General features: G+C 51.8%; 1 protein-coding gene across 5 annotated transcripts; it reads left to right on the top strand.

The window, feature by feature from the left end:
• The first annotated feature begins 924 nt into the window (after positions 1-924).
• Positions 925-25,901, top strand: LOC310888865 (adenosine 5'-monophosphoramidase HINT1-like). Of its 5 annotated transcripts, none has more exons than XM_083852484.1 (4): positions 925-1,526; positions 2,952-3,057; positions 5,296-5,342; positions 22,869-25,901. In XM_083852484.1, the coding sequence occupies exons 1-4, from the start codon at positions 1,384-1,386 to the stop codon at positions 22,939-22,941; spliced, it is 369 nt and encodes a 122-aa protein (XP_083708610.1). In that variant the 5' UTR covers positions 925-1,383; the 3' UTR covers positions 22,942-25,901. The 5 variants fall into 5 exon arrangements, 4 of the variants coding, with proteins under 4 accessions (XP_083708610.1, XP_083708611.1, XP_083708609.1 ...); XM_083852485.1 differs by lacking the exon at positions 22,869-25,901 and adding an exon at positions 11,222-12,631; XM_083852483.1 differs by lacking the exon at positions 22,869-25,901 and adding an exon at positions 6,605-7,578.
• The last annotated feature ends 137 nt before the right edge of the window (positions 25,902-26,038 follow it).

Below are 26,038 nucleotides of genomic sequence, written 5' to 3'. Positions count from 1 at the left end.
AACCCAGTTGTGATGTGCCAGGGCTGAGCACAGGCTTTGTATTCCTCCCCGCCACCCCGTGCGCGGGAGGTGCAGCTTTCCCCCTTAGAAACACCAGCAGTTGAAGTGGGGCTCTCAGGGAAGGTTGTGGAGCAACTTCTGAAAAGGTAAGGCCTGCCCTGGCAAAAGCGGGGATCTGCCTGCGGGGAGCAGCGCCCAAAAGCCACCAGCGTGTTTGGGGTGGAGCTGATAGGGTCATAAATAATAGTTGGGGCTACGAGCGCGAGGTCCCGCATTTGGTCCGGGGCAATCCTAAGCACGAATCCAGGCTGGGCGGAGAATGGATGGAGAGCAGCTCTGAGGAGAAGGGCCTGGGGGCGTTGGTTGATGAGAAGCTCGTCAACCGGAGCCGGCAATGCAATGGACGCTTGCAGCCCGGAAAGCCACCCGTATCCTGGGCCGCATCAAAAGGAGGGCGGCCGGCAAGTCGAGGGAGGTGATTCTCCCTCTCTGCTGCTGTGCTCTTGTGAGGCCCCACCTAGAGTAAGTACTGTGTTCAGCTCTGGGGCCCCCAGCACAAGAAGGACGGGGACGTACTAGAACGCGTCCAGAGGAGGGCCACGAAGATGACCAGGGGGCTGGGGCACCTCTCCCAGGAAGGCAGGCTGAGGGAGTTGGGGTGGTTCAGCCTGGAGAGAGAAGAGAAGGCTCCGGGGAGACCTTGGAGGGGCCTTCCAGTACCCAAAGGGGGGGCCCTACAGGAAAGCTGGGGAGGGACTCTTTGTCAGGGAGAGGAGCGATAGGGCAAGGAGTAATGGTTTTAAACTCAAAGAGGGTAGACTTAGACTGGATAGTTGGAAGAGATTCTTTCCTGAGAGGGGGGTGAGGCACTGGAACGGGTTGCCAGGAGAAGTGGCGGATGCCCCGTCCCTGGAAGTGTTTAAGGCCAGGTTGGATGGGGCTTTGAGCAACGTGGTCTAGTGGAAGGTGTCCCTGCCCAGGGCGGGGGGGTTGGAATTAGGTGATCTTTAAGTAAGGTCCCTGCCAAGCCAAGCCATGCTATGATTCTATGATCGGAGCAACCGTTCTGTGGAGCTCGTTTCCCAGCCGTGCAGGGCCCGGCTTCCCTCCGCGGAGCCGCCCAGCCCGTTTTCGGGCGCCCACTTCCTCCCTCCCGGTCGGATCCCTCCGCGCCCCGAGGGCACGCGACCTCCCTGAGCGCCGATAAGCACCGGGTCGGCGGGAGCGGAGCCGCCGAGAGGGCGGGGACAAGGGAAGAGGGCAGGCGAGGCAGCCAATCGAGGCGCGGGAGCGGTCGGCGGCGATCTGTCGGCCCAATGAGCGCCGCGGAGGGCCGGGCCGAGTGCGGGAAGGGAGGGGGCGTTGTACCGAGCGGGCGCCGTCATGGCCGACGGGATCGTTAGGGCGCAGGCCGCCTGGCCCGGCGGCGGCGCTGCCGCTGCAGCCGCTTTCGGAGAGGTCGCCTGCAAGGGCAAGGAGGTCCCCGCCAACGTTCTCCGTGAGGATGAGCGGTCGTGGGCGAGGAGGTAGCCGCGGCGTCGTCGTGCGAGTCTTCTCTTTCCTTCCTTCCCTCGGCCGCTCGCAGGCCCTCTGAAACGAGGGCCCGTCGCGGGTCCCGGGAGTGCGGCAGGGCGGGTGGTGGCCTTGCTGCGGGAGGGAGGGAGGGACGGACGGACGGACGGACGGTCGGTCGGTCGGTCGGGGTCTCTCCGGCTCGTGGCGCTCTCTACTGCAGCGCCTCTAAAACCCCGCGCTTCTTCGGTGCGCGTCCCGCCTGCCCCCGGGGTGCCACGGCGCGTACTGGGTCGCCGGCGCAGTCGGTCTCCTTGGGGGTTCGGACTGCCTGCGTATAGGCAGCGAGCATCGCAGTAGTGACCGTAATCAGTCATTTCTGCGTAGCAGAAACGCAGGTCTTGATGCGCCTCGTGACAGCGTTCTAGAGACGCCCCGGCTCGGCCGTGCTAGGCTTTGGTTATGGCACCACCCCCACCGCGCACGCGAGCGCACGCTCTCTCCAAAGTGGCTTGTGAAAGGGAAGAATTGCAGCTTTTCCTAGCTTTCTTAAACATCTAGAAGCCAGTCAATCCCGCAGGCTGCTGGTCCTCACTTGAGGCAGGGGGGGAACTTAGAACTGCTTTTGGAGTGTAGTTGGCTATAGCGAATGGTCTTGAATTTGCTTAGCTCGCTGTACCGAAGGCCTGTTTCACAGTTGAGCGATGTTATAGGGGGGAGAAGTGTGAGGAAGGCTCGTAATTCTCGATTGTCGCGCAGTGAAAGGCGATGGTGAGTAAGAAGTGCAAAGCATCTGTGGAATCGAGTCTTATCGGCGCTGTTTCAGTCGCATCTAAAATAAATAAAACTGCCGGAAGTCGCTAATCTGAAGTACTCGGCTGTCTCGTTGCCCCCGTCACCTTGCGTGCTGGATCCTGCTTCTGGTGCCGTATGCAGTTTCGGTCTGCTGGTGATTTGGGGAGTTCCCTCGCAATTAGTTGCGAGTCGATGGTTTCCTACAGATCGGTGGTATTCGTGTTTCGCAGGTGATACCTTGGCCTCGGTCTGGAGGTGTCTGACGTAGAGCCGGCCGTAACGGGCTAACTTGGAATGTTCTTTCCCCTGAGTACGTGGCGTTATCGAGGACGGAGAGTTTATACAGCCTCAGCCGGATTACTCCGGGTTCTTTGAAGATGCCTTCCTACCTCTGGCCGAGGCAATATTTGGACATAACTGAAGGACAGTTAGCAATTGTTTGCCGCTTGTGTGTTTTGCGTGTAGAAGGTAGAGAACTTTGCCTATTCAAAGATCGCTTAAGAAGAATCGCTGTTTTGTCGTGCGCGTTTGGGGTACCTGATAATCTGCTTCGGTAGGACGAGTTCGGTGGGGCATAGTGATTTGCTTAAGCTGTTGCCTTTCTCTGAAGCTGACTGCGTTGTAACTGTTTACTCTTCCTCCAGCGCCTTGCGTTCCGTGATAGTTCGCCTCAGGCTCCAGTGTTTTTTCCTAGTCCTTCCTGAGAAGGCAGTTGTCCGGTTATGTGAAGCAGAAGATTCTGGCGGACCCGTGAGTACTGTGGGAGCTTTCTTTTCGCTAGGCTGGCTGTACCTGTAACTAGTTTGTAACTTCCTAGACTCTTTCCCGTCCCCTCTTTTCCTCTGGATGTTGCGGAGGGGCGCACAGTAGGCTATTTTGGGTTTTCCGATGCTGTAGTCTTTTGCCTCTAGCTTGTAATGGAGTTGAGCTTTTTGACTAAGAGCGGCGATATAAAGCGATGCTGGTCTCCGGCTACGCGCTTGTAGTGCAAAAAGCAGTGTTGTTCCGAAGTACGGTCTGATGCCCGTTTTCACGGTTTCCAGACAGCGGCGGTGGTACTTTGACTATGCAGAAGAGGGCTTGGGGTTTGGGCAGGTCAGAGGCGAGGAAAGGGAAAGCTGGTTGAGCGGCGCTGGGTGTTTGTTTCGCTGTTAGCTATGCAAGTCAAGTTCCAAGGCTTTGTGAGGCCACGCAAAAGAAAAGGCACCGTGAAGCTTTTATTTTCCGCCAGAGCGGCTTACGTTGCCCGAAGCTATGACGGGGGCTTTAACCCCCGAGACAAATTTAGCTTCTGTGACTGTTTTGTAGTCTGTTCCTGTCTAGAGGGTAATTCAAAGAGCAGCGGTTGAATCGTGAAGGATTAGCTAACCGTGTTCTGTGGATGGTTCTCCGCTCGCGTTCGTTCTGTGCGTCGTGGCACGTTATGTTAGGTAACGTTATTTCCTTTTTCCAGCTTCTTGGGCGTGTAATGGTTGTTGGCAAGAAGTGTGCTGCTAACCTGGACCTGACCAATGGATTCCGGATGGCTGTGAATGCCCACCCTCGGGCCCTTCGGGCTGTCGTGTACATCTACGTATTCTGGGTGGCGGTCAGTTGGGCCGGCCTCCTGGCTAAGGTTTTTGCACCGCAGGCGTCACTGCACGCGTACGGGTCGCCGCCGAGTAGGTTTCATATGTTGCCCGTCAATCTAGCCCCTGTTGACGTATGATTTTTTTTTTTTTTTTTTTTTCCTGGACGGCTGTCTATGGAGGGTAATAAAGAGCTTTGAGCAGCACTTGCACAATAAAGATGGAGCATGGGGATATGACCTCTGTCTTGTGTGTCTTGCCGATGGAAATAGTTCTGCAAGTTAAAAGAATGTTTCGGTCTGTTGACAGTGTCGTGTAGATGGTGGTTTGCCCAGTCATTTGAAACGCGAAGATAGAAGCGCTCGGCGGTCCTGTGGGTCTCCATCTCCCTAAGACGATCTAGGATGTGCTGTGTGTTTGAGGCCTTGCTATCTTCCCCCTGCTCCCAAATAAAAGGGCGTGCTTTTATTGCGAAACAGCCGCATCGAGGACTGGCAGATGTAGAACCAGAGAAGAATAAGGTTGGAAGAAAGCTTCCAGGCATCGTCTGTTGTCTGCCCCTGTCCCGAGGAGGCAGAATAAACTCTACCCGGTGTGATTTCTGACAGGTGCTTGTCAGCCTGTTCTTGACTACCGTAGGAGTTTTGCTACCGCTTTCTTTTCAGTCGTGGGTTTCGCAACTTCGAGAAGTAATTTCTCCCACAGACGCTTTTCAAAGCGTAGAAGGCTCTGGGATGCTTGAGTCGGCTTCTGAACGTTCAAGACTCGGCTGCCGTTCCCTTTATTTTTTTGTATGTATTTTTAGAGTCTTTTTTTTTCCTAAACGAAGTCCGTTGTTCAGGAACTAGAAGAAGGATTAGCTAAAGGCACCATAAGGCGTTTAAATGCGATCACCTCTCGTGCTTTGTTAGACCTCTGGCTTTGCTGTGCTCCTTGTTTAATTGCGGTTACGTTCAAGGCTTACTGGAGCGTGGGAGCGTTAAAATGCTATTAAATATTTTTAGTGTTTGAAACTTGCTAATGAAATGATTTTTGTGACTCCGTTCCTCACAAAGAAACTCGATTCCTTAGCAGGAGGAATGATCTTTGTTACTGGATCTGTTTGCGGGGTTAACGATTGCAGCTGTGAATGACTAAAGTCTTTTGAAGAAGCTGAATGATAAAAACCAAACCGAAACAAGAAACAGCCCTTGTTCTACTCGAAGTAATATAGAATTTGCCGTTTGCGGGGTCAGATGAAAATAGTTGTGGAAGTCAACTACTTGGGGGGGGGGGGGGGAGGGGAGGGGAGGGGAGGGGTGGGTGGAGGTGGAGATGCTGTTGCCCTTTCAGGGAAAGCTTCTTAAATTGGCACTTGATCAACTGTTCTGTTTCTGTATTTGTCCTTGGTCTCTTTCATTGGTCTGTTTTGTTGACGTAGAAGAGCCCATGGAACTGCTCAAAGAAACCTGTGCAAATGGACCTTGAGTAAGTATTTACGTGTTCAACTGTTCCCCAGTCCGTCTAGCTAATGCTATCAGCGCTTGTAGTCTTTCACAAAAGGTGTTTAATTCCTGAGAAAGTAGAGGAGGAAGACGATTGGTAATCTCTTTGCTTAATAGGCACTGTTAGACAACCGTAGAAGGCGAAGAAATTTGCCCCCGAGGCACCAATTTGACCCTTCCTTTAGCCTGTACGCTTTCAAAGAGCATATCATAGAACCATAGAATGGCCTGGGTTGAAAAGCACCTTAAAGATCATCTAGTTTCAACCCCCCTGCTCTGGGCAGCGTTGCCAACCACTAGAGCAGGCTGCCCAGAGCCGCGTCCAGCCTGGCCTTGAATGCCTCCAGGGATGGGGCATCCAGAACCTCTCTGGGCAACCCGTTCCAGTGCCTCACCGCCCTCTGAGTGAAAAACTTTCTCCTAATATCTAAGCTAAATCTCCCCTGTCTTAGTTTAAAACCATTCCCCCTTGTCCTATCGCTATCAACACGTGTATTTTTACTCCTGTATATACAGATTCGTAGGGGTTGGAAGGGACCTCAAGAGATCGTCGGGTCCAACCCCCCTGCCAGAGCAGGTTCCCTAGAGCAGGCTGCCCAGGTAGGCGTCCAGACGGGCCTTGAATATCTCCGGAGAAGGAGACTCCACAACCTCCCCGGGCAGCCTGTTCCAGCGCTCCGTCACCCTCACCGTGAAGAAGTTCTTTCGCGTGTTGGTGCGGAACTTCCTGTGCTCCAGTTTTTGGCCGTTGCCCCTTGTCCTATCCCCACAAACCACTGAAAAGAGGGTGGCCAAGTCCCACTGTCTCCCACACTTAAGATATTTGTAATCATTGATAAGATCCCCTCTCAGTCTTCTCTTCTCAAGGCTGAACAGGCCCAGGTCTCTCAGTCTTTGCTCATAGGGGAGATGCTCCAGGCCCCGTATCATCTTTGTTGCCCTCCGCTGGACTCTTTCCAAGAGATCCCTGTCTTTTTTGTACTGGGGAGCCCAGAACCGGACACGGTACTCCAGGCGAGGCCTGCCCAGGGCAGAGTAGAGGGGGAGGATCACCTCCCTTGACCTGCTGGCCACGCTCCTTTTAACGCACGCCAGGATCCCGTTGGCCTTCTTGGCCACCAGGGCACGCCGCTGGCTCATGGTCAACCTGTCGTCCACCAGGACCCCCGGGTCCTTCTCCGCAGCGCTCCTCTCCAGCAGGTCATCCCCCAGCCTGTACTGATACACGCGGTTGTTCCTTCCCAGGTGCAGGACTCTACGCTTGCTCTTGTTAAACTTCATTTGGCTTCTTCCTGCCCAGCTCTCCAGCCCGCCCAGGTCTCGCTGAATGGCAGCACAGCCTTCTGGCGTGTCGGCCACTCCTCCCAGCTTTGTATCATCGGCGTACTTGCTGAGGCTGGACACTATTCCCTCGTCAAGGTCGGCGATGAAGATGTTGAACAAGACCGGACCCAGCACCGACCCCTGGGGAACACCGCTAGTCACAGGGCTGCAGCCGGACTCTGCGCCGCCGATCACCACCCTCTGAGCTCGGCCGGTCAGCCAGGTCTCAACCCACCTTACCGTCCACTCGTCTATCCCACGCTTTCTCAGCTTTGCTAGCAGGACGTCGTGGGAGACAGTATCGGAAGCCTTGCTAAAGTCAAGGTAGATGACATCCACTGCTCTCCCTCCATCAACGCAGCTGGTGATGCCATCATAGAAGGCAACGAGGTCGGTCGAGCACGATTTCCCCTTGGTGAATCCATGCTGACTACTCCTCATAACCTCCTTCTCTTCCAATGGCTTGGAGATGGCATCCAGAACAAGCTGTTCCAACACCTTTCCAGCTGTTCCAACACCTGTCCAGGGACGGAGGTGAGACTGACCTTTCCAAGAGCTCCACATCCTTCTTGTGCTGGGGGCCCCAGGCCTGCACGCAGTATTCCAGGTGGGGTCTCCCAAGAGCAGGGTAGAGGGGGATAATCACCTCCCTCTCCCTGCTGGCCACCCCTTTGTTAATGCAGCCCAGGACACAGTTGGCCTTCCGGGCTGCAAGCGCGCGCTGCTGGCTCGTGTCCAGCTTCTCGTCCATCAGGACCCCCAAGTCCTTCTCCGCAGGGCTGCTCTCAAGTTCTTCTTCTCCCAGTCTATAGAAATACCTGGGATTGCCCCAGCCCAAGGTCAACGCCTTGCACTTGGCCTTGTTGAACCTCATTAGGTTCTCATGGGCCCACTTCTCCGGCCTGTCCAGGTCCCTCCGGACGGCATCCCTTCCCTCTGTTGTATCGACTGCACCGCTCAGCTTGGTGTCATCTGCAAACTTGCTCGATTCCGTCGTCTGTGTCATTGCTAAAGATGTTGAAGAGCACCGGTCCCGAGGCCGACCCCTGAGGGACACCGCTTGTGACCGGCCTCCACCCAGACATAGAGCCGTTGACCACAACCCTTTGGCTGCGACCAGCCAACCAATTCTTTATCCGCCCAGCAGTCCATCCTTCAAATCCATACCTCTCCAATTTAGAGAGAAGAATGTGGTGAGGGACCGTATCAAAGGCTTTGCTCAGTCCAGGTGGCATATCCTATCCCAGGACTGGTTTCAGCCGTAAACAACAAACAGTTACGAGGAGAGGTGTAGCTCTGTAAATATTTTTGTTGCCTTGGGTGAATTGGTGTCTGGTCGCACTGAGTGGCCCGCGTGGTAGCTGGGAGATGGCCGACGGGGAGGACTGAGATGTTAAAGCTGCCTGTGGTTGCCTGCCCCCAGCCCCAGCCCCAGCCCCGTCCCCGTGTGCCATCCCGATGGCAGTAGCGCCTGGAACCTCAAACTAAAGCGAGCGTATTCTGATGTCGTTACCCTCCAAGCCTGTCAGAGAGGCAGAAGCGCTGTGGCCTACTCAGGCAGGAACCGCGCGTGTGGGGACGGCCACGTCCCTGCCGCCGTGTCGGGCCAGTTTGAGCTCCGCTCTCCCTGGGGCTGCTGCAGGGCACCGCGGACCACGCTTGGGCAGCCTTGGGGGGCACTGCCTATTTTTCCAGAAGCCTCCTCCCCAGCTGAGCACAAACCCAGTTGTGATGTGCCAGGGCTGAGCACAGGCTTTGTATTCCTCCCCGCCACCCCGTGCGCGGGAGGTGCAGCTTTCCCCCTTAGAAACACCAGCAGTTGAAGTGGGGCTCTCAGGGAAGGTTGTGGAGCAACTTCTGAAAAGGTAAGGCCTGCCCTGGCAAAAGCGGGGATCTGCCTGCGGGGAGCAGCGCCCAAAAGCCACCAGCGTGTTTGGGGTGGAGCTGATAGGGTCATAAATAATAGTTGGGGCTACGAGCGCGAGGTCCCGCATTTGGTCCGGGGCAATCCTAAGCACGAATCCAGGCTGGGCGGAGAATGGATGGAGAGCAGCTCTGAGGAGAAGGGCCTGGGGGCGTTGGTTGATGAGAAGCTCGTCAACCGGAGCCGGCAATGCAATGGACGCTTGCAGCCCGGAAAGCCACCCGTATCCTGGGCCGCATCAAAAGGAGGGCGGCCGGCAAGTCGAGGGAGGTGATTCTCCCTCTCTGCTGCTGTGCTCTTGTGAGGCCCCACCTAGAGTAAGTACTGTGTTCAGCTCTGGGGCCCCCAGCACAAGAAGGACGGGGACGTACTAGAACGCGTCCAGAGGAGGGCCACGAAGATGACCAGGGGGCTGGGGCACCTCTCCCAGGAAGGCAGGCTGAGGGAGTTGGGGTGGTTCAGCCTGGAGAGAGAAGAGAAGGCTCCGGGGAGACCTTGGAGGGGCCTTCCAGTACCCAAAGGGGGGGCCCTACAGGAAAGCTGGGGAGGGACTCTTTGTCAGGGAGAGGAGCGATAGGGCAAGGAGTAATGGTTTTAAACTCAAAGAGGGTAGACTTAGACTGGATAGTTGGAAGAGATTCTTTCCTGAGAGGGGGGTGAGGCACTGGAACGGGTTGCCAGGAGAAGTGGCGGATGCCCCGTCCCTGGAAGTGTTTAAGGCCAGGTTGGATGGGGCTTTGAGCAACGTGGTCTAGTGGAAGGTGTCCCTGCCCAGGGCGGGGGGGTTGGAATTAGGTGATCTTTAAGTAAGGTCCCTGCCAAGCCAAGCCATGCTATGATTCTATGATCGGAGCAACCGTTCTGTGGAGCTCGTTTCCCAGCCGTGCAGGGCCCGGCTTCCCTCCGCGGAGCCGCCCAGCCCGTTTTCGGGCGCCCACTTCCTCCCTCCCGGTCGGATCCCTCCGCGCCCCGAGGGCACGCGACCTCCCTGAGCGCCGATAAGCACCGGGTCGGTCTAGCTAATGCTGTCAGCGCTTGTAGTCTTTCACAAAAGGTGTTTAATTCCTGAGAAAGTAGAGGAGGAAGACGATTGGTAATCTCTTTGCTTAATAGGCACTGTTAGACAACCGTAGAAGGCGAAGAAATTTGCCCCCGAGGCACCAATTTGACCCTTCCTTTAGCCTGTACGCTTTCAAAGAGCATATCATAGAACCATAGAATGGCCTGGGTTGAAAAGCACCTTAAAGATCATCTAGTTTCAACCCCCCTGCTCTGGGCAGCGTTGCCAACCACTAGAGCAGGCTGCCCAGAGCCGCGTCCAGCCTGGCCTTGAATGCCTCCAGGGATGGGGCATCCAGAACCTCTCTGGGCAACCCGTTCCAGTGCCTCACCACCCTCTGAGTGAAAAACTTTCTCCTAATATCTAAGCTAAATCTCCCGTCTTAGTTTAAAACCATTCCCCCTTGTCCTATCGCTATCAACACGTGTATTTTTACTCCTGTATATACGGATTCGTAGGGGTTGGAAGGGACCTCAAGAGATCGTCGGGTCCAACCCCCCTGCCAGAGCAGGTTCCCTAGAGCAGGCTGCCCAGGTAGGCGTCCAGACGGGCCTTGAATATCTCCAGAGAAGGAGACTCCACAACCTCCCCGGGCAGCCCGTTCCAGCGCTCCGTCACCCTCACCGTGAAGAAGTTCTTTCGCATGTTGGTGCGGAACTTCCTGTGCTCCAGTTTTTGGCCGTTGCCCCTTGTCCTATCCCCACAAACCACTGAAAAGAGGGTGGCCAAGTCCCACTGTCTCCCACACTTAAGATATTTGTAATCATTGATAAGATCCCCTCTCAGTCTTCTCTTCTCAAGGCTGAACAGACCCAGCCCTGATAATGAGTCTAGCCAGCTTGCTGCCCAAAACGCTCTTGCCCCACTTGGTGCACCCCATCCAGTGTCAGCATGCCCCATCTCTCAAAAGCACGCCTGAGATTGTAGAAATTGAAACCTCGATCGTGGCACCAGCTACGCAGCCAATCATTCACCTGATCCGTACGCTGCCTCCTCCGTGGGTCCCAGTCTCCGACTGGGAGGATTGAGAAGAACACTACTTGTGCTTCTGATCCCTTCAGCATCTTTCCAAGGGACATAAAGTCCCTTTTGATGTTTCCGAGTCTCCTTGTCATGGCCTCAGTTGTCCCTACGTGAAAGAGCAGGAACAGGTGATAGTCCTCCAGCTTGACCAAGCTCGGTAGCCTCGTTGTGATGTCACAAATACAGGCCCCGGGCAGGCAACAGACCTCCCTCAAGAGATTGTCTGGGTGGCAAATGGGCACCTCAGTGCCTCTCAGAGAGGAATTTCCAATTACCAACACCTTCCGTACATTTTTGTGGAACTGGTTCTTAGACAAGTAGCATGCTGGTCCACCTTTTTACAGTTGCCCTTTCCCTCGTCTTGACCATTACTGTTGTTGGTGGCACACTGTCCTTTTTTGGGCCCCAGAGCATCATATCTGTTGCATAGGGGCACTTCAGGGGCAAGGGGGATATTCCTCGCTCTGCTTTGTGCAGAGACGAGGGTCCAGCCACCCTTGTCTTGTGAGTCCATCAATTCTGCTGGTTTCAGGTTGGAAACCATTTTACCACCCTTGTGAAGACTTAAGACGGGGCTGTTGCTCAGCCTGCGCCAGCGCATGATACCACACGTCGATATCTCGCTCGGATTCCTGGATGCATCGCAGCCTGCTGAGCTCCTATTGCAACCTGGCAACTTGCTCAGTGTTTATCTGTCTGGTCACACTTACACCCACAACACCCAACACTGCCTTCAGGCCCTAGGGGGACCTCCAGATATTGGAGCTCCCTGCAACAGATGGTCTGGGCGGCTCTTTCAGTCCTTGGGAGGTCTGTCTGGGTAGAGGCATCTACTGGGAGGGTTGTGGCCCCTCCATCTGGGTTTCAGTCTCAGCCCGGCAGGTATGGCATATGGACACCATTTTTGCCTCACTGGAAGCTGCTTCATGGCGCTCCCAGAATAGAGGGAAGAGATCGGTCTGCCTTCCACCCTCCCTGCTCACCCTGCCTGCGTGAACTGCCACACAAACTGCTGCTTCACGCCCTGACTGCCTGCTCTGTTTGCTGCGCTCCTGGTCACTCATGCTCCCTAGGGGTTGCCTTTGTACGGGGGGGAGGGGGGGGGGCGGGGGGGGGCACTCCTGGCTCCGCCCAAGCCTCATCAGCCACCCTCCTGAGGGCTGCAGGATCCTGGCGGCTCCCTCAAGTAGCCTCAATGCGGCCTCAATGGCCCTCTGCACGCCACGATCCCCCACTCCGCTGCAGAATGCATCTGCCCCGGAGCCAATCACCTGAGCTGTACTGCCACAAGGGTTCAAGAATAGCCCCACATTATTCGTGACTGCTTTGGGAGCATATTTAAATAACTGGCAAAGCAAGAATGAAGGGAGTCAATTGCCTTGCCCTAGACAACCTCCTTTGTGGCCCTTCCACCACATCCTCACCTATCCATCCCTCAAGCTCCAAAGCCTCAAACTTATTATGTAAGGGCACCTGGGAAGGAGAAGTGGATAGGGAGGGGCTTGCCTGTGATGCTGAGCAGGGACCTATTTCCATTCCTCCTCATCTCTTAGGTCCCCTCCTTCTGCCTGACAGCAGCAGGGCAGGGGGTCCACCACTATTTGGGGTGGATCACCCCGGTGCCTTTCTCACAGGCATAGCAGGGAGTTGCTCCACCAGTCTATCTCCTGCTCACACTCCCTGATAGTCCTTAACCTCTCCACCTCCTCCTTGAGCTCTGCTACCAGGCTGAGCAGATCATCCACCTGCTCACACCTCATGCAGGTGGTATTGATTTGCGGAAGAACTCTACAACTCAAAAGCAAATGAGTTATAAAGTGGGTATGTGGTTTATTTTGGTGCCGGGCTCATGCAGGATAGCTCCCAAAGGCATACACAACAATTCGCTCACTCGCGTTCTCTTTTATCCCCTAAAATATTACATATGCATTAAGTCTCGCAACACATCTATGCATATTCATTTCCTAGCTCCACCCAGCCCCGCTTCGTATGCTAATTATCTTATCAGTCCTTCTGCGCTTGTGTAGTACTCTCTGGTGGCCATTGGGATGAAGTAAGACATCTTCATCAGAGTTGAGCTTTTCACCTCGTCTCCCTGCGCGTGCTCTCTGAGCCCTTGGTCACAGTCCGAACCATAAGGTTGGTTTGATCTGGTTCTTGGGGTCCCAGGGGCTCCTGTTACCTCGAGGCCTAAGCGCAGCACAAGCACAGTACATCGCAAACGTAGCACATATTAAGCAATGAGTGTTGCCTACATATTCATTCTTAATCAATTGCCCTCTAATTTCTAACCCCATGTCTCAGTACCTGCCACCCTCAGATGGCACCAACAGGCTCAGGCACTCCCTGCAGCTGGAGACCTGAACATACACATTTTTGGGCAAGCTCTTGGGTCTGGGTTGCCACAGTCTTTTTGGCATACGCTTTCTGCCTAGTAGAGACCATGGCTGAATTTGTTGCCAGGTAGGCAGCTGATAGTTGAGCTAGTCTCCTGAGCGGGGAGCGATACTCTGCCCTCTCTGCTCGCCCTGCCTGCGTCAACTGCCGCGCCACGCCCTGTTTGCCTGCTCTGTTCGCAGTGCTCCTAGTCGCTTGCGCTCCCTAGGGGCTGCCTTTGTACGACAGAGGCTCCTGGCTCTGCCCAAGCCTCGAAAGCCGCTCTTGCGAGGGCTACCGGATACTGGCGGCTCCCTCAAGTGGCCTTGATTCAGGAACCCCCCCTGCATGCCACGATCCCCGGCTCCGCTGAAGAACGTGTCCCGGAGCCGATCACCTCGGCGAGCCGCCTCAGAGCTGATTGCCTCAGAGCTCACCTGGGCGACTTAGATAACTGGCAAATCAAGAATGAAGGGACCTTATTGCAATATGTTGATGACTTGTTGCTAAGAGCTCCAACCAAAGAAAAATGTGTGCAGTTGATTATCTGCTTGTTAAATTACCTGGGAACGGCCAGATATCGAGTATCTCAGAAAAAGGCCTAAGTAGCCCAGCAGAAAGTAAGGTACTTGGGGTCTGATATTTCTCAAGGACAGCAAGCACCGGATCTGGAGTGAAAAGAAGCTATATGCCAAATTGCTGTCCCCCAAACAAACAAACAAAAAAAGCAATTAGGAGGATTCCAAGGGATAGCAGTTTTTTGTCAAATCTGGATCCCAAATTTTGGACTAATAGCAAAGCCATTGTATGAAGCAACAAAGGGGACAGAAAATGTGCTAGAGAGGACTGCTGAGTGCTGTAAGGGATTTAATGACATTAAAAAGGGCCCTAATGTCAGCACCAGCCCAAGGGCTGCCAAACATGGCAAAACCCTTCCAGCAGTTTGTTCATGAACAAAGGGGGGGTGGAAGCCGGGGTGATGACCCAGATGCTGGAAGCTGGAAAAGACCAATGGCTTATTTTTTCCAAACAGCTAGATGAAACAAGTAAAGGATGGCCGTCTTGTTTGAGGGCAGTAGCAGCAACTGCACTCACAGAATCACAGAATTGTAGGGGTTGGAAGGGACCTCAAGAGATCATCGGGTCCAACCCCCCTGCCAGAGCAGGTTCCCTAGAGCAAGCTGCCCAGGTAGGCGTCCAGACGGGCCTTGAATATCTCCGGAGAAGGAGACTCCACAACCTCCCCGGGCAGCCTGTTCCAGCGCTCCGTCACCCTCACCGTGAAGAAGTTCTTTCGCATGTTGGTGCGGAATTTCCTGTGCTCCAGTTTTTGGCCGTTGCCCCTTGTCCTATCCCCACAAACCACTGAAAAGAGGGTGGCCAAGTCCCACTGTCTCCCACACTTAAGATATTTGTAATCATTGATAAGATCCCCTCTCAGTCTTCTCTTCTCAAGGCTGAACAGGCCCAGGTCTCTCAGTCTTTGCTCATAGGGGAGATGCTCCAGGCCCCGTATCATCTTTGTTGCCCTCCGCTGGACTCTTTCCAGGAGACCCCTGTCTCTTTTTGTACTGGGGAGCCCAGAACCGGACACGGTACTCCAGGCGAGGCCTGCCCAGGGCAGAGTAGAGGGGGAGGATCACCTCCCTTGACCTGCTGGCCACGCTCCTTTTAACGCATGCCAGGATCCCATTGGCCTTCTTGGCCACCAGGGCACGCCGCTGGCTCATGGTCAACCTGTCGTCCACCAGGACCCCCGGGTCCTTCTCCGCAGCGCTCCTCTCCAGCAGGTCATCCCCCAGCCTGTACTGATACACGCGGTTGTTCCTTCCCAGGTGCAGGACTCTACGCTTGCTCTTGTTAAACTTCATTTGGCTTCTTCCTGCCCAGCTCTCCAGCCCGCCCAGGTCTCGCTGAATGGCAGCACAGCCTTCTGGCGTGTCGGCCACTCCTCCCAGCTTTGTATCATCGGCGTACTTGCTGAGGCTGAACACTATTCCCTCGTCAAGGTCGGCGATGAAGATGTTGAACAAGACCGGACCCAGCACCGACCCCTGGGGAACACCGCTAGTCACAGGGCTGCAGCCGGACTCTGCGCCGCCGATCACCACCCTCTGAGCTCGGCCGGTCAGCCAGGTCTCAACCCACCTTACCGTCCACTCGTCTATCCCACGCTTTCTCAGCTTTGCTAGCAGGACATCGTGGGAGACAGTATCGGAAGCCTTGCTAAAGTCAAGGTAGATGACATCCACTGCTCTCCCTCCATCAACGCAGCTGGTGATGCCATCATAGAAGGCAACGAGGTCGGTCGAGCACGATTTCCCCTTGGTGAATCCATGCTGACTACTCCTCATAACCTTCTTCTCTTCCAATTGCTTGGAGATGGCATCCAGAACAAGCTGTTCCAACACCTTTCCAGGGACAGAGGTGAGACTGACTGGCCTGTAGTTTCCCAGATCCTCCTTCTTGCCCTTCTTGAAAACCGGAGTGACACTGGCTATCCTCCAGTCTTCAGGCACCTCTCCTGTTCTCCAAGACCTTTCAAAGATGATAGAGAGCGGTTCGGCGATCACCTCTGCCAGCTCCCTCAGCACACGTGGATGCATCCCATCGGGGCCCATGGCTTTGTGTGTGTTGATCCCACCCAGATGCACCCCGATCACCCCCTCCTCAACCAGAGGGAAGATCTCCATTTCCCAGACTTTTTCTCCTCCCTCCAGGGTCCAGGAGTCCTGGGGGGGAGTCTTTGAAGCAAAGACCGAACCAAAGAAGGCATTCAGTATCTCTGCCTTCTCAGCATCCCCCGTTACCAGGACACCCCCCTCATTCAGCAGGGGACCCACATTATCCCTAGTCTTCCTTTTATTTTTTACATAGTTAAAAAAAAAAAAACACCTTCTTATTATCCTTTGTCTTCTTTGCCAGCTTCATCTCGAGGTGGGCTTTAGCCTTCCTCATCGCATCCCTGCAGGCCCTGACAACACTCCTATACTCCTCCCAAGGGGACAGGCCCTTTTTCCACATTTCATAGACCTTCTTCCTTTTGATCTTGTTGATGAGCTCCTTGCTCATCCACCCCTCTCCTACCCCCTTCCCTGATTTCCTACTCTTTGGGATGCACCGATCCTGAGCTTGGAGGAAGTGATATTTAAATGTTGCCCAGCTGCCACAAGCACCCTTACCTTCTAGCAATCTAGCCCATAAGATACCTCCAAGTAGGTCCCGGAAGAGGTCAAAGTTGGAAGAGGTCGAGATGCAGGCCTGTAGGGAAGAGGAGAGATTTTCTTTGTACTGCTGCAGTTGTTTAGCCAGTTCATCCACCATGGGTTCCTCATGGTCTTTCCAGGCCATTACTGCCAATGAGCTGGCATATGATGATGGTGCACTCCGTACAAACTTCTGCCACATGGGTCGTGTACACTGGACTTCATCTGGATCTGTGGCTATCTGTTCATTGTCTAGGTCCCTATAAATCACCTCCCGTACGGCTAATTCCCTCAGGTACTGAATTCCCTTCTCCATAGTGGTCCACTTGCCTGGTAGACATACAAGTTCTTCCTTGAAGGGATACCTTTCCTTCACAGCTGACAGGAGGCACCTCCAGAGGCTGTAAGATGGTGCTCCATCTCCAATTACTTTGTCAATGCCTGCATCTCTAGCAAGGGATCCCAGCCGCCTGGCTTCCCTGCCCTCTAATTCCACACAATTGGCTCCGGTGTCCCAGCACCGGAGCAGCCAGGTGACAAGCTGCTCACCTATACAGCGACCGAAATTTTTTCGCACATCTCATAGCTCACGCTGGTATAGGTTTCGGGTAGTTACTGTTGTTTTTGCAACATCTTCATCTTCATCCTCCCGTTCCTCTGATGGCCCGGCCTCATCTTCTCCATACCTAGTCTTAGCAGGAGTTTTTCTGTGTTCTAAATGATCTGACTCTCTAAACCATTTTTTCATCTTGGTTACGGGTGCAACCGACACTGGTACAGTTTGTTTCCCTGGCTCAGCCTTGGGGCCCGTTTTAGGGTTTGCAGTGGCCACTGGGCCTGTCTCAGGGGTTGAAGTGGCTACAGGGTCTGTCACAGGGGTTATTATATTGGCATTGAATGCATCACGGTAAGCATAGCCCAAGCCCCAGCACGTTGCAGTGATTTGTGTATGTCTGACACTGCCAGGGTGATGACAAAACTTTTTCAAGCACTCTACTGTTTTTTAGGATTTTTCAGTTGTTCGGGGGTGAATTTCCAAAGCAATGGGGGTGCCCACTGCTCTAGATGCATGCCCATATCCTCCCACTCTCCCTGCCACTCATAACTATCCTGCCTCAGGACACATCTCTGGATGACACTCTTAAGTATTTAACACTTAGACAAAACCTGAAGTGCATTCAGGAGACATAACAATGAGAACATGCTGGTCTGAACATCCCAAGGATATTCGAAGTTTTGGAAAGCTACCATAACTCTCCTGGAGGAGAAGAAAGGGAGAGTGAACAAGTGGGAAAAAACATCTTCCCCTGACCCCTCCATAGATTGGCTCCCTAAAGAAAAAGTGTGAAAGGTGTAATTATTAATAGTTTCTGAGGTAGGGTTTCCAAAGTATGGAGTTGACAACAATGCTGGTACAAATACCAGATTAGTCTCATGGCCAGTAATTTTATCATATCGTAAGCCAGTGTTACACAGTACAGCAAAATAATAACCCCGTACCAACCCCAGAAATGATAAGCAACATGACAGGGAACACATACACTAAGTAATGTGCTATATAACTTAGTTCGGAAAGCAGGCACAGCAGACTTGAAACCACAAAAATCGGAATTGTGATTAGCAACTATTAAACTGATGTAATGCTTATCAGAATCTTGTTTTAACACACTCTGGTCAGATCTGTCGTTATCTCAACTCTTTGTGCCCCACGGTGGGCAGCAAAAGGACTGTTGTGGTTTAACCCGGCTGGCAGCTAAACACCACACAGCCGTTCGCTCACCCTCCCCCCTCCCTCTCTGGGATGGGGGAGAGAAACGGGAAAGTGAAGCCTGTGGGTTGAGATAAAGACAGTTTATTAAGACAGGAGAAAAAAAATAATAATATTGATGATAGTACTACTAATAATAATGTGTACAAAACAAGTGATGCACAATGCAATTGCTCACCACCCGCTGACCGATGCCCAGCCTATCCCCGAGCAGCCGGCCCCCCACCCCAGCTAGCCACCCCTATATATTGTTTAGCATGACGTCAGATGGTATGGAATACCCCTTTGGCCAGTTCGGGTCAGCTGTCCTGGTTCTGTCCCCTCCCAGCTCCTGATGCACCCCCAGCTTGCCCGCTGGCAGGACAGAGCGAGAAGCTGAAAAGTCCTTGGCTTAGTGTAAGCACTGCTCTGCAACAATTAAAACATTAGCGTGTTATCAACATCATTCTCATCCTAAATCCAAAACATAGCACCCTACCAGTTACTAGGAGCAAAATTAACTCTATCCTAACTGAAACCAGGACAAACTCGTTGTAGGAACCATTTGGACTGCGCGTGCCTGGCCAAGTTGCTTACCCAGCAGATAACTGGATGATTAAAGTCCCCCATGAGAACCAGCACCCAGGATCGTGAGGCTAATTCTAGCTGCTTGTAGAAGACCTCGTCGACCTCCTCCCCCTCCTCCTCCTGATCTGGTGACCTGTAGTACACCCCCACAACAGCATCACCCACACCAGCCCACCCTTTAATTCTCACCCACAAGCTCTCCACTCATTCATCACCCTCCCCCAGGTGGAGCTGGGTACACTCTAATTGCTCCCTCACATAAAGAGCAACTCCTCCCCCTTGCTTCCCCAGCCTGTCTTTCCTAAAAAGGACATAGCCCTCCATGACAGCGTTCCAGTCATGCGAGCTGTCCCACCACATTTCCATGACTGCAATGAGATTGTGGCCCCGCAACTGTACACAGATCTCGAGCTCATCCTGTTTATTTCCCGTGTTTTGCGCACTGGTATACAGGCACTTTAGGGAAGCAGCAGGCTCAGTTACCCCTAGAGGGACGCAAGAAGAAGATTCCGGACGGGGTATTGGGAATATTATCTTCGCTGAGGAGCCCTCGGACGATCCTATGGGACAACTCAGAGGTTTTTCCCTGCTGTCTTCAACACTAACAGCAGTGACAACATCCCCCAGCCCTTCTCTGTCACATCTAACTCCCCTCCCTTCCCCCGTCGAACCTAGTTTAAAGCCCTGGTAATCAGTCCAGAGAGCTTGCTCCCCAGTACTGTTGTCCATAGGTTCGTGCCCGGTGCGCCACACCAATAAGCATACAGGGTCGGAATCCACACGAAGGTCTTTTAATTAAATAATTAATTATATAACTCTGCAGAGTCAGGTGCTGAGCAATCTTTCACAAAGCAAACACGCCTCTGACTCGAATCACCGTCATTTATACACAGCAAACTTGTGAAAACTATCTCTTTGGCTACTTTCAATTGGCTGTTACAGCTCACCTAACTTATCTCTACTGAGTTTGCGCATTACAGAGGAACAGCGGGGGGGGGGGGGGGGGGGGGTAACACCAAATCCCACATTAGCATACATTTGTATTTTGATGGGTGTGATTTTTAATATGTTAATGACCCTTTATGAGCAAAAAGTTACTATAGGTCACTCTGGAGCTGTTTTTCTCCTTCTTGTTTTTTACCTTTTATCACTTATCTTCCTTGCTTCTGCTAGCTCAAGGCTACCTGTCTCTTTCTTCCCTTATTTTCTCAGCTAAAAGACTGCGCAAGCTATAGAAAGACTACACAAGCTACAGGCCTCCCTATTTTTTTCCATGTTTTCTTGTTTTTTTCCCAGCTTTGGGACTACAATACACTTGTGCCCCACTTGCTGAGTCAGAGTCCGTCAGCAGCCCACATACCCAGCTTCTCAAAGGCCTGCCCAAGATCAAAATACCCAAAGCCTTGGTCTAGACACCACCCCCTCAGCCAGTCATTCACCTGTCCCGTTCTCCTCCTTCTTTCTGGGTCCCAGGCACCCATCGGGAGGACAGAGGAGAACACTACCTGCACCCCTGATCCCTTCAACATCCTTCCCAGGGATGCAAAGTCCTTTTTAACATTACTCATTTTCCTTGTCGCAGCATCCTGGGACCCAGCCTGAATGATGATGAGAGGATAGTAGTCTTCCGGTTTAATGAGCTGCGGCAGAGCCTTCCTAACGTCTCTGACACGCGCTTCAGGAAGACAACACACCTCTCTGGAGAGGTTATCCGGGCGGCAAACGGGAGCCTTGGTGCCCCCCAGAAAGGAGTCCCCAATCACTAAGACTCTCCGCCCTTTTTTTGTGGCACTGGTTTTGATGCAGTGCCCCATCCGGCCCAGATCCCTATGCTTGCTACTTCCCTCAACCTCGATGTGCTTCTCGGTGCCCGGGTTCTGACTACTTTCCAGACCCTCATCCCTTTCCTGACCAAGAGCCTCGAGCCTATTACCCAGGGACACCGCGGGGGTTGGTGGCTCCATGGGTGTTGGGGGAAGACGCCTCCTTCTCCTTTGAGCTGAGACAAGAGTCCAGCCCCTTTCCTCTCGTGGGCTGTCAAGCCCTCTGTCCTGTAGGTGAGCAGCTGGATCGGCTACTGCCCCTTGCAGGGACTTAGGAGGGGGCTGCTGGGCTTCAGTAGGGGTAGGTTCACACCTCCTATCTGTCTCCCTCAGAGACTCCCAGGAGCCCCTCAGGCTGCCAATTTCTCGCTGCAGCCCGGCCATCTTCTCAAGCAGTTCCTTGAGCAGGGCACACATGCACCCACAACAGCTCTCTCTTCCCTCAGGACCCAGGGGGGCCTCCAGATTCCGGAGCTCCCCACAGTCACCAGTCTGGACTGCCACTTCACCCCTCAGGGTATCCACCTGCATGCCTACATGAGCACAGAGAGGCTGTGTCCCCTCAGTTTGGGTTTCTGCCTTGGCCCGGCCGCTGCGATGGGTGCCCACCATGGTAAATTATAAGTTATAAGAGACAGAGTTCCCAAAGAAGAGGAAAGGAAGAGAAAGGGAAGTGAGAAAGAGAGGAGAGGATCCTCCCTGCGCTCCCTCCCTGCCCCACCCAAACTGCTCCGCGCAAACTGCCTGCTCTAACTGCCAAGCCTGTCCTGTTTGCACATCCTGTTCGCAGCGCTCTGGCACTCCTAGTTCAGGAAGCAAGAAAACTGACTCTGTGCCACATGCATTGCTAGAGATAACGGAAGCCAACGGAAACTGCTGGTTATCCCCAAGCTGAATGGCTAAATATCAAGCTGTATTAGTAGACCAAGGAGACATAAAGCTGTCTGTGGTCAGCACCCTGAACCCAGCCACGCTTCTTCCAGCCAAAGAGACAGGAGAAATCCATCATGACTGTGTGGGTATTATTGAGCGCACACATGCCAGCCAAGCTGACTTTAAGGATGAACTGATAACTAATGCAGATCTTATTTTACAGATGGTAGCAGTTTTATGGAAAATGGACAACGTAACACAGGATATGCAGTCGTGACACTGTAGAAGCAAAGTCAGTAGCTCATAAGACTTCAGCACAAAAAGCTGCATTAATTGCCTTGACTAGGGCATTAGAATTAACAGAGGGGAAGACCCTCAATGTGTTTACAGACTCTAAATATGCCTTTGGAGATTTGCACGTCCATGGAGCCATCTGGAAAGAGTGAGGGCTATTGACAACAGCTGGAGGACCAATCAAGCATGGTCCAGAAATTTTACAGTTGTTGGAGGCAGTGCAAAGGCCCAAAGCTGTTGCAGTAGTGCACTGTAAGGCCCACCAAAAGGGTGATCGTGACATAATATTAGGGAACAGGAAAGATGACTTAGCCGCCAAAGAAGCAGCCAGAAGGGCACCAGGAGCCCTACAAGGCATGTTAGTCCCCTGTGCAAAGACTTCACTTAATCCACCACAATATTCTACTAAAGAGATCCAACTAGTGGAAAAACTAAAATGTACGAAGCAAAAAGATGGCTGGTGGAACAGATCCTGATAATGGAAACTATGACTGAGGAGTTAATGAAAGACTTAAATGAAGGGACACACTTTGGTGCTGATGCCATGGCAGATAGCCTGAAGCACTTTTCGATTGGACCAAAAATGAAAACTATAGCAAACCAAATAGTGCAAAAATGGCCTGTATGCTATGCTAACAGCTCCAAGATCCAACCAAAACCACCATCAGGGGAGTCAAGAAAAGGGATGAAACCTGGGGAGTACTGGCAAGTGGACTTTTCTGAATTGCCTAGACAAGGATCATATCGATATCTTCTAGTACTAGTAGACACATTCACTGGATGGCCAGAGGCCTTCCCATGCCAAACTAAAAAACTAGGGAGGTCGTAAAGGCTTTACTGAAAGAAGCAATCCCACACTTTGGAATACCAGAGGGACTTTCCTCAGACAATGGACCTCATTTTATATCACAAGTAGTTCAAGAAATATTGAGGGCATTACAGATCAAGTGGGATTTACATACTGCTTGGTGACCACAATCAAGAGGACAAGTAGAAAGAATGAATCAAACATTAAAAAGGCAGTTAACTAAAATTTGCCAGGAAGCTGAGCTAAAGTGACCAGAAGCCCTACCAATAGTTTTGCTGAGAATTAGGATAGCCCCCAGAGCTAAAGAAAAAGTTAGCCCATTTGAATTGTTATATGGCAAACCACACCCTGTAAATGAATTTGTGACAGAAGGGAATCAAATGCATATGGGGGGGGGGGGGGTGGGAAGGTTGGGTAAGGCAATATTTGCTGTCTTTGTCTGCCATGTTGTCCTTTCTCCATAGATATATGCAGGAGCGACTACCGATTCCACTGATGTTCCGGTACACCCATTCCGACCTGGACATCAGGTACTGATTTGAATGTGGAAAGACAAGCCTCTAAAGGAAGAGTGGAAAGGACCCTATACTATCTTGCTCCACACCTACACTGCAATCAAAGTAGAAGGGATCAAATTGTGAATTCACTATACTCGTGTGAAGGCAGCACCACCAGAAGAGGAGAAGCAAGACCTACCATCAAAAGAAGCACAAGAGACTTTGTGGCAGGTAGAACCAACTGAGGACTTGAAATTGCTGTTTAAAAGGACAAAATGATTTCTGTTCTGATTATAATTTCCTTAACAGGGTCGACTTACAGTTCCAATGCTTGGACACAGAATTCTATAGTTCAGTTAGCTTTAAACCTAACCCACTTTGCAAACATATCTTGTTGGTTGTGTACACATGTACCTGCCTCAGCATGAGGGAACCCCTATCTATGCCATACCACTCACTGTAAACAAGACAGACGTGTGGCAATTAGCAAACTCAAGTAATACTAGTATTTCTCCTCCATCACGGTCTTCCTCTATCCCTGTGTACCCTATCGAAAGAGAAAAATCTATCATGTGTATACTCAATTAATAGAATTAAGGAGAATGTGGCCCAGGGATCGTATGTAGGTTCTTGGAATCTCATTGGACAACGTAAAACAATGATTGTAGTTGAAACCACCAATTACACTGTCATAAAAAAATATGGAAGCAGAAGTGGACCTATCAGCCTCCATTGGTGGATATCCCCAGGAGGAGTATATTGGCTATGTGGTCCACGAGCGCATAAAGCACTTCCTCCTGAAGAGTACAGGACTTGTGCCCTGGGAGCTGTAGTTCCAGCCATTAGACTCTATAAACACATTGACATAAGGGCCAACACTTGGATCACAGGCCATCTTTATGACACCTCGGGAGAAACAAGGAATTTATAATCCCCTTTCAAACAGAAATACCTGGTTTCATGATTTGTGGAGGGCCTTAATCCCTTCATTGGGAATAGTAGAACTTGAAAGAGCAATAGTAAACATCTGCAACACTAGAAATCATAAGCAATGCCGCTACTGATGCTCTTGGTCAAATACAAACAGAAATAAAACAAGTATCCCAAATAGCCTTAGAAAACCATCTTGCCTTAGATGGGCTACTTGCAGCCCAGGGAGGAGTTTGTGCTGTAATAAACCGCAGCTGCTGTGTCTATGTAAATGAGAAGAAGCAAATTCAAACAGACATTAACCAAGTCTGGCAAGCATCCCACCTGTTTCACCAAATATCTCAGGGTGCAACCATTGGTAGTGGACCAGCTTTTTCCTGTCTGTGATCATGGTTTCCAGATTTTGGACGGTTGAAACAACTGTTTTTAATTATCATAATAGTTGTAGCTATGGTAGTGATATGTAGTTGTGTTTTGTGATACATGCCTAATTGTCTAAATTCATATAGTGCTTTATTCATCCAAACCTCACCAAGTAATGTTAGCAAAATGAGATATAGATAATACAGAGTGCTTCTTCAAATTAGCCGAAATGGACAAGAAATATGTCGTGAGAACTATGAGGCCTAAAAGTGAGGTACATAGTCTCAAATGAGGGAAATTGTAGTCCCAAGCTGGGAAAAAAACAAGGAAACCTTAAAGAAAATAGGGAGGCTTGTAGCTTGTGTAGTCTTTAGCTGAGAAAATAAGGAAACCTTAAAGAAAACAGAGAGACTGGTAGCCTTGAGCTAGCAGAAGCAAGGAAGATAAGGGATGAAAGGCAGAAAACAGGACGGAGAAAAACACCTGCAGGAAAATTCCAGACTGACCTATGGTAACCTTTTGCTCATTAAGGGTCATTAACGTATTAAAAAACCACACTCATCAAAAAGCTAATGTATGCTAATGTGGGATTTAGTGCCCCCCTCCCTCCCTCCCTCCCTCCTCCCTCCTCCCTCCTCCCCCTCCCCCTCCCCCTCCCCCTCCCCCCCCCCCCCCCCCCCCCCCGGTCTTCTGAGTGCAAGCTCAGTAGAGATAAGTTAGGTGAGCTGTAACAGCCAATCAAAAGTAGCCAGAGAGATAGTTTTCACAAGTTTGCTGTGTATAAATAATCAAGCCAGAGGTGTGCTTACTTTGCAAAAGATTGCCAAGCACCTGACTCTGCAGAGTTATATAATTATTTAATTAAAAGGCCTTCATGTGGATTCTGACTCTGTGCTTGTAGGTGGGGTGTACTGGGCACAAACCTGCAGACAGCATGAACAGTCACTGGAGACCCTCCTGCAGGAGGCCCAGAAGGTGTATGTCAGGAAGGGAGATGAGAAGGAAAAGCAAAGAGGGAAATTAATGGTCTTCACAGTGGACCAGGTAGTGAGGCAGAGGGTTGGAGAAAGAGGAAGAAAACTTTCAGGGGAAGTTGGGCCAAGGATGGAAAGGAGAAGAAGAGATGAAGGAATGGCACGCAAGGAAAGCTACCTGTGTTGCAGCCTAAATCCTAGCGGGGATGGGCTTTGAGAAGATGTTTTCAGTATGGCCAGGCCAGCCACTTCAAATAGGAGTATCCGGAGTAGAAGAAGGAGGAGTTTGTATGCTGTTATTGTAAGAAAGAGTGTTTTTGTGTTTTTGTAAAGAGATGTTACATTGTTTAAAGGTAAGGAATGTGGTATTGAGATATGCTTGCAGTGATAAGAAAGCTTACCAGACAACCTTGTAAAATGCAGACAACAAGACTCAGTGCAATTAAGTGAAAATCACAGTGTCAAGTCAGATAAGGGAAGGAATGTCACCACCTCACAAAGTAAAAAGTCACAAGAAACTTGAAAAATAACAGGCTGGCAACTGAAAGCCATGCATTATCTGTGAAGCATCAGATCGGTTGTGAATCTGGAGTACCCAGTCAATGGGGAAACGGGAGGGTCCCAATTGTCAAGAGATAAAGTATATAAACCGTGCTATGTAACTAGTAGGCACGCTCCCGCTTGCGGGACGCCCGCCATTGCAATCGTGAATAAAAATGCTACTTCACTGAGAGCCTCGCCTGAGCCTATATTATTGGCCACAGAGTGTTTTTCACAAACTGGGGGCTTGTCCGGGATCGTCACCTTCTGGGGAGCCCCATTACCACTGCAGCAGGAAGTCATACCCTGCTGATTTCAGCAGTCCTGTGT

The sequence above is a fragment of the Anser anser genome (assembly GCF_964211835.1).
Source record: "Anser anser genome assembly, contig: SUPER_W_unloc_2, whole genome shotgun sequence".
NCBI classification, from domain to species: domain Eukaryota; kingdom Metazoa; phylum Chordata; class Aves; order Anseriformes; family Anatidae; genus Anser; species Anser anser.
This window is presented reverse-complemented; position numbering and strand designations above follow the sequence as displayed.

Excerpts from the sequence above, each read along its gene's own strand:
- LOC310888865 (XM_083852482.1), top strand. The coding sequence starts at position 1,384 with ATGGCCGACGGGATCGTTAGGGCGCAGGCCGCCTGGCCCGGCGGCGGC. Across the intron at positions 1,527-2,951 it reads GAGCGGTCGTGGGCGAGGAG|CGCCTTGCGTTCCGTGATAG; the intron begins GTAGCCGCGGCG and ends CTCTTCCTCCAG. Across the intron at positions 3,969-4,184 it reads CGCGTACGGGTCGCCGCCGA|TGTCGTGTAGATGGTGGTTT; the intron begins GTAGGTTTCATA and ends GTCTGTTGACAG.